This window comes from Bos javanicus, chromosome 8, assembly GCF_032452875.1.
Source record: "Bos javanicus breed banteng chromosome 8, ARS-OSU_banteng_1.0, whole genome shotgun sequence".
Taxonomy (NCBI): domain Eukaryota; kingdom Metazoa; phylum Chordata; class Mammalia; order Artiodactyla; family Bovidae; genus Bos; species Bos javanicus.
Window position 1 is genome coordinate 45002861 of NC_083875.1, and position 12480 is coordinate 45015340.

A 12480-nucleotide genomic window follows, 5' to 3' on the forward strand; every position below is an offset into this window, starting at 1 on the left:
TCCTCAGTGTCCAGCATTGCTGTATTTTGGGGGGCATATTGGGGGGTTAATGAGTAGATCTACACAGGTAAAATTTCCACTGATAACTAAAATGTTTTAGGTTGAAATTTTATTCAAGTGTATTTTTTCACTTTAAACAGATTAGATGTTATCTTTAAAAAAATTCAAATTTAACAAGATAAAGATATGTTTATAATCTTTGCTATTTAACAAACTATACATTTTTATTTCTTTGCATATTTATTTATTTATTATTTTCTAAGTGCTAGCCCCAAAGTGTACACAATTGTACATTTTTGTGATAGCTTAAAAGTTATTTGATTTCTGCATTTTTGACTTAGCATTAAATTATTGTCTATGTTCCTTCTCTACTGCTTAAGAAAATGTAAGTTGTTACAGCAAATAAACTTGAAATTTAGGCAATTTTTATTGCCTTAAAACAATAGAAATTTTTATCTCACTCACATAATAGTCCAATGTGGATGTTGCTGGTGGGCAAAGACTCTTGTCCATCCAATGAAGAGGTAGGGACTCAGGTACTTTCCACCTTCTAGTGCTGGCATCTCCTAGAGCTGCATGGTCACCTGTGTTGAGCTTTTGAAAGGGGAAATAAACAGTGAGGAGAAAGGTGTATTAACATCTCTTAACATGTTAGCCAGAACAAATGTTTCTAGCCAGAACAAACACGCATTACTTCTGTTCTTTCTCACACTGGTTTTTCCCTCATTTTGAAAATTGGTCACATGGCCGCACATAGCTACAAGGGTGGGTCTGGAGAATGTAGCCCTTGGCTGGGCATCTGTTGCCCAGCAACAGCTCTGCCCTATGGAAGAGGAGCATAACTCTGGACTGTTCACCCAGTCTGCCCAACTGGTTGATCTTCATGATTACCCTTGTAGATGGCTGAAGAATATTCCTTAAGTTCAGACATCACACTTTGATAGGTTCTTCATTATTAGACATTTATAGGAATTGTTTAAAAATTTTCACCTCTAATATCTAGATCCCACTGTAGGAAATGTGTACACACACATAACTTTCCGCCCTTTGAGAATTATTTCTATAAGAATAATTCTGAAAAAATGGGAGAGAGAGAAAATAATGAATTTAAGTTACAAATATTTTTCAGGCTTTGGAATATATAGGCGTACTCCTTGAGAATAGTTGCATTGCTGCATATGCAAGGTCTTCAACATTGCTTGTTTCATGGTAATACTCAAAATGAGTTGAATGATGAAATAAAATATAACAAAAGCACCTGGAACATGATTTATCATGGCTCTGGAAAAAATGAATGTAATTTTTGTCCTATATCTTTCCCATCTTAATAAATGTTACCATCGTTCATCAGATTATTAAAGGTAGAAGCTGGGAGTTGACTCCTTTCCTCACTGTCCCTGTTTTATTTATTTCTGTGTAAGAAATTATGACAAAACTTACAGGCTTAAAATAACAACGGATATTTATTATTGCTCACAGTTTCTATGGGCGAGGAGGCAGGTTGTTTTGACTCAGACATAGCTGCATGTCGGTGGGGTCTAGACAGTCCAGTGCAAGATGGCTCACCTACACACTTAAACATAGCTGGAAAGTGATGCTGGCTGTTGGTGGGAGAACTCAGGTGCTCTCGGTCCAGGTGGCTGCACAGGGCCTCCTTGAATATCCCAGTGACATGGTGGCCACTATTTCCCAGAGTGAGCAATCCAAGACAGCAAGGCAGAAGTGGCAGCGTCATTTATTGGGAAGTCACACACCTTCACTTTTGCAGTGTTCTACTAAACACCCAGATCTTCCTTATTCACTGTGGGAGGGGACTGCACCAAGGCATGAATGCCAGAGGCATGGATTGTTGGGGGCCATCTTGAAGGCTGGCTACCGTAGTGTCTCCATTCCATATTTCATTCTACCCACATGTTCTGTTCATTCTCCTTCCAAAGATATTTTCAGATAGAATCACTTCTGTTCATTTCTACTGCTTCTAGTCTAGTCTAAGACAGGGTCCACACTCAGCTCTGCCGTGATAGCCTTCCATCTGATCTTTCTCCTTTTTCTCTTCTACTTCTCACTCTCTAATGCATTTTTTTAACATCACAGCCACTCACTCATCATTCATTCATTTTTTTCTATTCATTAATTCTATTCATTTTTTATTAATGAATAAAATTTTTAAATTAATGAATAGAATTAATAGAAAACCTATTCATCACTTATTTTTTCTATTAATTCTGTTAAATATATTTATTGCATACTTACTATATGCTAGATTTGTTCCAGAGTCTCAAGAGTATAGCAGTGAAACTTATATGTAGTGAGGAAATAAATAAGATGGAAAATATTAAAGGGTAATATGTGTAACCCAAAGGACTAAACAAAGTAAGGAAAATAGAGGACAACAAGGAAATTAGGGACTTATGTGTGCTGTACTATATAGGACTGTCATGGGTTCTGTCTTTGATTAGTTGACATTGAATAGTAACCGAAAGACAGGAGGAGGCAGGCATATGGATACTTGGGTAAGCGTGTCCTAAGCAGAGGAAAGAGCAAGCACAAAGCATGCTTGCTGTGTGTGAGGAACAGGAGACCAGCCAGTGTCGTTGGAGCAGAGAGAGGAAGGGGAGTGGAGAGTGGCAGGTGATGGGGTCAGATCACGGAGGGCCTGGTGGACTGAAGACTTTGACTTTACCTGGGGTTGGTGGGACATGAGGACAGTCGTTGGAATGCTTTGCTAATATGATATGACTTGCTTTTTAATAAGATCTTTTGGATTGCTCAGCCATGATCTTTATAACTGATAAGGTCACTTCTAGTGCTTAAAACCCTTCCATGGATTCCTGGAATACCTAGAGTAAAATCTAAGCTCTGTTAGCTATTATTACTATAATTGTTATGCTATTATTAAAATTAACACCCCATTATTGTCACAGATCCCACTGATTTTTTTCTGGTATTTATCCAACTAGTAATTACTATTAATACTACTATTACTATTACCACTATTACTAGGTTTATTTGTTTATAATCTACCTCATCCACTTGAGAATATATACTCTGGAGATGTTGTAGCTGAGTGTCTTTCCATACTAAATTATCCCAAAACTGCTTTATTTTTGGAGCTCTTGTGTTTGATCTTTAAGAAATTTTTTTTCCTATTATCTTTCCTCATTGTCGTATTTGGTCAATGACTTACTTCCAGCAATGCTATTATTGGTGCCAGGGTAACTTTGCAATTGTGCTGGACATAAGAGCTGGTCTTGGCTTCAAGGCTATGCCAGTACTTCTCAGACTTTAAAGGACAAGTGAATTATGTGGAAGGGTAGGGATCTTGCTAAGTGTGGGGTGGGCCTTGAGGTTTGGTATTTCTCCCAAGTGATGCCCATGCCACTGGTTTTTTGAGTAAGGAGAGGGTTTGATCACCAAACTTGACTGGATGTTGGAAACGCCTGTGGAGCTCAGGCTCCTCCCCTGCCATGCCTGATCCTGAGGCACTCTTAGTAGTAAGAATCTTCCAGTTCTCATTAATGATTCTAATTGGTAGCAACATTTGAGAACCACTGCATTGGATGACACTGGGTCCTATTTGAAAACAAAGCACTCAGAGTAATGCTCTACAGGGCTATGCTGCTTTCTTTCTTTTTTGAAACTCAATTTCATGGCTATAGAGTCTGGCCACACAGATGGATGACCTCCAGATCACTGCCTAGCATGGCTGGATTTCCCCAGTGTCCCCAGCACATGGTATCACTTAGTGGCCAGAATAGGACTTCTGCCCTCAGGAAACTGGGGCTTCCAAGTGCAGTTAAAATACACTTGCTGACAACAAGGCTGTAGCAAGTCAGGTCCCTCCTGTGTGAGCTTGTGCTGAGGCAGGGAAGGAAGGTGAAGCAGAGAAGTCCTCTGTTTTTCTTTCTTGTAATTTCCAGAATGTACAGGTGCAGTTTATGAGCCAATAACAAACTAAGAACTTCTTATATGAGTCAAGCTAACCCTTTGGTCATCAGAATCAGGTGTTTTAAACTGCTGAAAAGCAATGAGGCATATCTCCCTTACAGGTTAATAAGTGACTACGAGACATGGGTATCCCATATGGTCTTGGAGATATTGGGCCAGAGAGGTGCCTCCCCGTGCCCCCACACATCTCTTCGCACCTGAAGCCCACTCAGTTCTTTTTGCCAAGTGACCAGTATGTACTAACAGAGCCTGGGACACTTTCTCATAGAAATGTACTTCAATCCCATGTAACCAGATTGATTTTTTTTTTTTTTCTGGCTAATCTAGATTGGTCGACTGATCATTGGACAGAATGGCATCTTGTCGACGCCTGCTGTGTCCTGCATTATCAGAAAGATCAAGGCAGCTGGTGGAATCATCCTGACAGCCAGCCACTGCCCTGGAGGACCAGGAGGAGAGTTTGGAGTGAAGTTTAATGTTGCCAATGGAGGTATGTAGTTCAGAATATGCCTTAATTGTCATGGTTTCTTTCCTCTTATATCATGGTCTTACAATGACCCCATGATGTCATACAAGCAAGGCAGAGAGGGAATGGCTCAGAAAAGTCTAGTGAGATGCCTGTAGTAGTCAGGGTTTTCCAGAGAAGCAGAACCAGTAGGACATATAGATTGTCTCCAACTTAATGATGGTTTGATTTAAAGATTTTTTTGACTTTATACTTTATAGTATAAAAGCAATATGCATTCAGTAGAAACCTTGTTTCACTGGAATTTCAAATTTTGATCTTTTCCTCGGCTAACAATGCTGTATAATTCTCTCTCGTGATGCTGGGCAGCAAGTGCAGCTCCTACCCAATCACAAGGGTAAACAACCAGTACATTTACAACTGCTCTGTACCCATTCAGCTCAGTTGGTAAAGAATCTGCCTGCAATGCAGGAGACCCTTGTTTGATTCCTGGGTCGGGAAGATCTGCTGGAGAAGGGACAGGCTACCCACTCTAGTATTCTTGGGCTTCCCTTGTGGCTCAGCTGGTCAAGTATCTGCCTGCAGTGTGGGAGACCTGGGTTTGATCCCTGGGTTGGGAAGATCCTCTGGAGAAGGGAAAGGCTACCCACTCCAGTATTCTGGCCTGGAGAATTCTATACAGTCCATGGAGTGACAAAGAGTCAGACACGACTGAGTGAGCTTCACTTTCACTTTGCACCCATTCTGTTGTTCTCTTTCAGTACAGTATTTGATAAATTAAATGAGATATTCAGCACTTTCCTATAAAACAGGCTTCAGGATAGATGACTTTGTACAACTGTAGACTACCAAGGTGTTCTCAGCATTCTTATGATAGGTTAGGCTAAGCCACGATGTTAGGTGTATTAAATGCATTTTTGACTTATGATATTTTCAGTTGACAATGGGTTAGTCAGAATGTAACTTGTAAGTCCAGGAAGATCTAGAAAGAGATTTATTTGAATGAATTGGCTTATGTGATTATGGAGGCTATGAAGTGCCAAGATCTTTCCAGGAGAGTGGATGATATAGGTCTGGTCTGAGTCTGCAGGCCTGAGAAGCAGCAGAGCTGATGGTGTGAGTTCCGGTCTGAGTCCGTGTCTGAAAGCCGAGCGGCACCAGTGTGTCAGGTGGAAAGGGAACTCTCCCTTCCTCAGGCTTTTTGTTTTGTCCACGCCTTTGGTGGGGTAGGTGAGGCCCAGCCATGCTGGGGAGGGCAGTCTGCTTCACTCAGTCTACTGTTAATCTCATCCAGAAACCCCTCACAGACATGCTCAGAGTAACATTTAACTGAACATCTGGGCTCTCTGTGACACAAGCAAGCTGACATGTAAAATTAAGCATCATGTTGCCTCAGGTGATGTGACAAGGAAGGGGCACAATGGGGTCTTATACCCATTTAGTCTCTTGGTCCCCTGCACTCCTCAGCACAGTGAAATGGTTGAATACTGATGCTTATCTGACATGGAAGGACCCTGGATTTTAAAGTTGAAGCAGACCCTCAAAGTCATTTAGATCATTCCCATCATTTTACAAATAGACAGATCAAAGCCCTGAGAGGCTGTTTGCTCAAGGTCACATTGGCAGACAGAAGACTTCTTAGCATAAGTCCTACCTTCTCCCTTTCCTATAGTGTTGACTTTCTCTTACTAACCTGCTTAGAATTATTTCACTTTTTCTTGTATTTATAGAAATTGATAGTTTAGAAGGGCTTCTCTGGTGGGCCAGTGGTAAAGAATCTGTCTGCAGTGCAGGAGACTGAGGAGACGCTGGTTTGATCCCTGGGTCGGAAGATCCCCTGAAGGAGGGCATAGCAACCCACTCTAGTATTCTTGCCTGGAGAATCCCATGGACAGAGGAGCCTGGCAGCTACAGTTCATGGGATCACAAGAATCGGACACAACTGTAGTGAATGAGCATGGACAGTTTAGAAGTCCTAGTGGGGTGGGATATGTGTATAAGGGTGAATTAAAACATTTTTGAACATGTATAAAATGTAGGGTAGGAAGGATAATAATAAATGGATACCATATATTCCTTACTGTTTTTCCATTTGCTTTTTTCCCCTAAAGACTTTTAAGGTAAATTACAGCATGAAGGCTTAAATATTTCTGACTACGTCTCTTTAAAATAAAGATGTATTTCTGTATAACTATATGATCATACCTAACAAAAATCAGTAATTCTCTAATGTCATCTAAAATCTCATCTATATTTAAAATTTTCTGAGTGTCCCCCAAATGTTGTTTACATCTGCTTTGTTAAAGCCAAGTTTTGTCCCAGAACCATGCGTTGCATTTGGTTTTTAAGTCTCTTAAATCTCTTTTAATCTAGAACACTAAGTCTTCATGTATATGTGGGTGGGAGCTGAATTTTAACCAACAACTGTTGCCCTTAGGAAGCATTCCTGGCCCAGGCACAGTAGCACATCTTGAAAGGGAAGTACATGATTGCCCCCTCCTTGCAGCCATTTTGGATATTATTCAAAGAAAGAATGTTACGCAAGTCAAGTGTTTAAAAAAAAAAAACAACCTTTTATGAAGAGCCTTATTTTTGAAGGTATGATTCAAGAAACCCTGCTTCACCAAAAAGCACACCTTGGGCCAACATTTAGTCTTGCAGAAGCTACTGAATATTTCAGGAAAAAATATGCAAAGTGCAGGTATTCTATATACTTATAATATAGGACATTTCATGTACTCAGAATATGGCAATGAAATGTAATATATAAGTAATATAAAAGTTGCTAAACTAAATAATGTATTTAAATATTTGAATTAATATCTGACTGAATATCTTAGAATCTCAGTCATCTCTGTGATAATTTGTGAGGTATAAAAGGAAAAGATACTATTTAAATAACCATTTTTTAGACTGAATTTCAGGAGGTTATGAGACTTGCTCAGTCATATCCTGAATAGGTGAAGGGGGTTGAATTTATCATTTAGCCTTTAACTATGTTGAAAGTCTTTCCTTTTACATTTATTTCTTCATGTTTACATGTCTTGGTGTCATTAATGAGACTAACATTCCTGCTAGCATGGAGAGATTCAGTTGGCTTCTTCCTGCTTAGAGTGAGTTTTATCATGACATCTTTCATCCGAAGTTGCAAGTTGCACACAGTCATCTCTTCCATTGAGTGTCATACAGATACATCTCATGGAATAAGTTAAAAGGCAAAATGTCTACAGAATTGGTAGGTACATCCAGAGAAATAGGACACATCTAAAGCTATGTTGCTTTTAAATTATTTATGGAACAGGACTTTTCTGAGCATGTTTGTAAATAGGGGAGAAGATGCTAGAGGACAAAAGGAATCAATAATAAAAATACTTTTTTAAATACTTAGAGTGTACCAAGCTACATACTCGGAACTTTACATACATGTTCTCATTTAATCCTCATAACAGCCTGATGAAGTCACTGAGGAATAAAAGTGGCTTAAAAAACTTGACCAGTATCACAGAAGTCATGAGTTGTGGAGCTCATTTGGAACCTAGATTCCAAGAAGTGGGCAGAACTTCTGAGTGAAAAGGCAGAGCTGGGGGAAAGAAGCATCTAGAGGGGTATAGAATGGAAACTTTGGGAAAGAGTTGCTTATCCCTCTTGTAAAGGAAAAGGAGGAAATGTTGCCTGTCAAATTTGTCAGTCCTAAGGAAAAGGAAATCAGTCCTGAATATTCATTGGAAGAACTGATGCTGAAGCTGAAATTCCAATACTTTGGCCACCTGATGCAAAGAACTGACTCCTTGGAAAACACCCTAATGCTGGGAAAGATTGAAGGCAGGAAGAGAAGGGGATGACAGAGAATAAGATGGTTGGATGGCATCACTGACTCAATGGACATGAGTTTGAGCAAGCTCTGGAGTTGGTGATGGACAGGGAGGCCTGGTGTGCTGCAGTCCACGGGGTTGCAAAGAGTCGGACATAACTGAGCAACTGAACTGTACTGAAGATAATGGAGCAAGGATAGCTAAGGGACTTGGGATAAATAGAGATGTTTTCTAAAAGGTCCTCTGGGGAATTTGTTGAGGATACCTGAGGAATTGTGGGGATCAAGGTAAACTTAAGCAGCCTCATTCTTTGGGGTAACCAGTTTGGATTGTTTCACGACTGCCTTCAGCAGCACGTGGGAGTCTGGTAATGGCAGCAGTGGAGCAGATGATGGCGGTGGGGAATGACAGTGTGGGCACGGCAGAGCAGCAGGAGAGCTGGTAGTTGTTAAGAATGTCTGAGTTGACATTAGACTCTTAGGATTCAAACCCACCCTCTGTTATACCAGTGATGTGACCTTGCTTAAAGTCATCTCTTCCAAGTTCAGTTTCCTTATTTGGAAAATGAAGATATTAATAGTTCTCACTTCATATACTTTTTGTGTGTGCTAAATTCCACATAAGGCATGAAATGTGTTATGTGTAAATTTCAACAAATGTTGGCTTGTCTTATTATTCTAACAACGAACAGAAAGGCTCAAATGCTAGACCAGAGGGTCCTTCTGGGATAATAAACCAGTGAAATGAGAATGGACCAATAGTCTGGGAGTAATCAAGTGATGATGGACTTCTGTATAGGAATGGAGAGCAGGTTCAGCAGGAGTATGGAGTAGAAGTAGGGTAGATAGAAGATTAGGAATTTGTGGAATGAAGATACTCAAATTTGATATTTTTGAAATAAGAATTTCAAGAGACAGTTTCTGGCATGACTGTACTAGGAACTGACTTAAATGAAGAAGAAGTCATTGGAGCGGAAGATGTTAAGAACTGGGAGGATGTAAAGAGATAACAATGGAGAAGGGAATGGCAACCCACTCCAGTATTCTTGCTGGAGAATCCCATGGATGGAGGAGCCTGGTAGGTTACCATCCACGGGGTTGCAAAGAGTCAGACGTGACTGAGCTACTTCACTCACTCACTCAAAGAGATACAAAGGATTTTGATGACCTCAGAGGTTATCAGCATGGCTGACTGAGCAGCATCTAGCTGGTTACAACTTGTTTTACTTTTGGAAATCCGTGTGCTTTGGCATAACAAACTCAGACAGAGACTTTTAAAATGTGATGGAAGTATCCCAAGAACATAACGCAGTACCTGAGGGATATTCATGTGTCATCTGGAAAGCTTAAAAAAAATGCAAAGATAAGTAACTCTATTTAATTTTTTAAGTTTTGCAAAAGAATGAAAAATGTAAGGAGTGAAGTTGAGAAGGACTATGTTTATTTCTTTGTGGACTTCACTTTTCCTGTAGAAGAACATGGGGGTATTAAAATATATTAGGCTTTTTTCCATCCAGTGAAATGGTGCTATTGCTAGTCCTTTCTCCTCTCTCCCCACTTCATTGAGGTGTAATTGATATATTAAAAACCTGCACATATTTAATGTATGCAGCTTGATGAGTTTGGTAATTATTCCTTTTTATATGTTCAAGGAACCTTTTTGGGAGGTGATAACAGTGAAATGGGCTTCCCTGGTGGCTCAGTGGTAAAGAATTCTCCTGCCAATGCAGGAGACTCACGTTTGATCTCTGGGTCAGGAAGATCCCTTTGAGAAGGAAATGGCAACACACTCCAGTATTCTTGCCTGAAAAATCCCATGGGCAGAGGAGCCTGGAGGGCTACAATCCATGGGGTCATGAAGAGTTGGACATAACTTAGTGACTAAAACAGCAACTACCGTGCTATATTCTAAGGCAGCACTGTCTAATAGAAATATATTGTAAGCCATACATGTAATTAAAAATTTTCTAGTAGCCACATAAAATAGTAAAAAGAAGCAGATGAAATGAATAAAATATTTTATTTCACTTGATATATCCAAAATATTATCACTTCAACATGTTACTATAAAATTATGAATATAATCTATTCTGGTTTTATACTATTCAAAATTTGGTGTGTATTTTATAATTATAGCACATGTCAGTATAACTAGTCATATTTCAAGTGTTCAAGAGCCACATGTGGCTAGAGGCTATTGAATTGAATAGCATAGTTCTAAGGGCTGGGATAGAAGATAAATGAAGAAACAATTGCAGTTCAATGGAAAATTGTAACTAGTGAGTGAGATCAATACACAAAGCTATCTATCTGTCAATCATTTATATTTTAGATCTTCAATCTACTTATTTACTTGATTCCCAAACTTACTGCAAAAAATCCAAAGTAGCTTGCAGTAAGATATAAAAATTAAAAAGAAAAAGGAGGACAGCTATTGATTTTATGTTCAATTCATTTAAAGCCTATCACTTCACCTTAATTGTCAACTTGACCTTGTGAAGATGTGCATCAGATATTTTAAACTTCACTTTGAAAACTTGGGAGTCACTAGAGAGTATGAGTTGGGAAAACTAACGTACCCTGGTCAACTTATACACCAAATAGGCAGCAGACCTGGGAGTAGAAGTCATACTTTCTCTGGGTGCACTTGGGAGGCTGCAGTTTAACCCTGGAGTCCCTCACTTCTGTCAAATGCATATCCTGTTTGTGTCTCATATCCTGAATAAAGCTGATGACATAACCGGGTCTCCCTGGCAGGTGTGCAACTATTTTTAGGGAAGACGTCTCATTGCTTAGAAGTGGATTAAAACAAAGCAACATGTGGGTTATTGGCCTGCATGAACAGGTGAGGCCGGCCCCGTTTCCTCCAGAGTGGATGGATAAGAAATACTGAAGCCATTTGAACTGTGAACTGTTGACTGTTGTCTAGAACACAAAGAAATCTTGCTCCTGCTTGGTGGAGGAAGAACTAACATTTCTCTGATTTATTTTTTATGCAAATTTATTTTTGGTGGCGTATTATTTTCCAATTTTAGGTCCTGCTCCAGATGTCGTCTCAGACAAAATCTACCAAATCAGCAAAACAATCGAGGAATACACTATATGCCCTGATTTGCGAATTGACCTGTCTCGACTAGGAAGACAAGAATTTGACCTGGAGAACAAATTCAAACCATTTAGAGGTAATTGGGAAATTGTATTTTGAAGAAAATTAGAACTCTGTGGATGGAGGTGACATTTTTTCTTCAGAGGAGAGCACATACAAAAGTGATGGAATTATCAATTTTAGGAGTGGCACTTGATAAATAGATATAAACTGAGTGTGGTGCGGAGGGAAATGAGAGCAGCCAAGATATTTGGAACTGGCAACTTTCAACAACTGCTTTCCAAATTCTATCATTTTTGACATAGGGAACATTTCACGGCTGACTCTTTTACAGTGTTCCAAGAATAGACTGTGAATTGCCAACACATGTCTTTACTTTTCTAAGCAATTAAGGTGAAGATGCTGAAATACTTTAGATAATTAAAAAGAGACCCAACAAGGTAATGTAGTTATTGAAATTTCCCATGGAAGATAGGTGTTTCTTTTCCAAGCTAGGATCATGTAGTTTATCTTGATTCAATTCACGGTTGACCACCTGCTCTATACCATGCTCCATGATAGAAGATTTTACAAAGGAATTCACTAAGTACCAAATGGATTTAGGAAAATGGTTCAAAAATTGAAAACCAGGATGAAGTTGCCAAAAGTATTATCCTGTATGGTAGAGTGAATAAAATTTCTAAGTCCTCAGATTTAACCTTTCAATTTGTAGATTAGTATTGAACCATGTAATAACATTAATACCAAGTAAATGCATATTATTATTCACCCTCTATTTTATCCTGTTGCTTTCTCCTAGAAGGCATACAAGTAGCAATAAAACAAACTTTTTTTTAACTCCTTCAGTGTCTCTATCAGCTTAAATCCAGTTTGTATTAAGATGGTATCCGTATTTTACAAGTAATTTATTTAGTTCAAAAGGTGAAATACCTAGTTCATGGCCACATGGTATTTTAGGGACAGAGAGGAGCTTGAAATATACTATTTGGAGACACAGTGTTGGGCCAACTCTTCCAGTTTTCTTGGAAGATTTGGAGTCAATTGCTTGCTTAGCTAGTGAGCAGAAGTTAATTGAAAGCCATGTGATACTTACAGGATGCAATGATTCCTGATTTTATTAATCTAGTTGGGAGTATTCATACACACAAT

General features: G+C 39.2%; 1 protein-coding gene across 1 annotated transcript in view; it reads left to right on the forward strand.

The window, feature by feature from the left end:
* PGM5 (phosphoglucomutase 5) overlaps positions 1–12480 on the forward strand; it is a 210350-nt gene that overhangs the window by 17722 nt on the left and 180148 nt on the right. Inside the window, exons 2-3 of the mRNA XM_061425479.1 lie at positions 4276–4438; positions 11261–11407. Coding sequence (XP_061281463.1) covers positions 4276–4438; positions 11261–11407 — 310 coding nt within the window. The remainder of the gene's footprint in view (positions 1–4275; positions 4439–11260; positions 11408–12480) is intronic.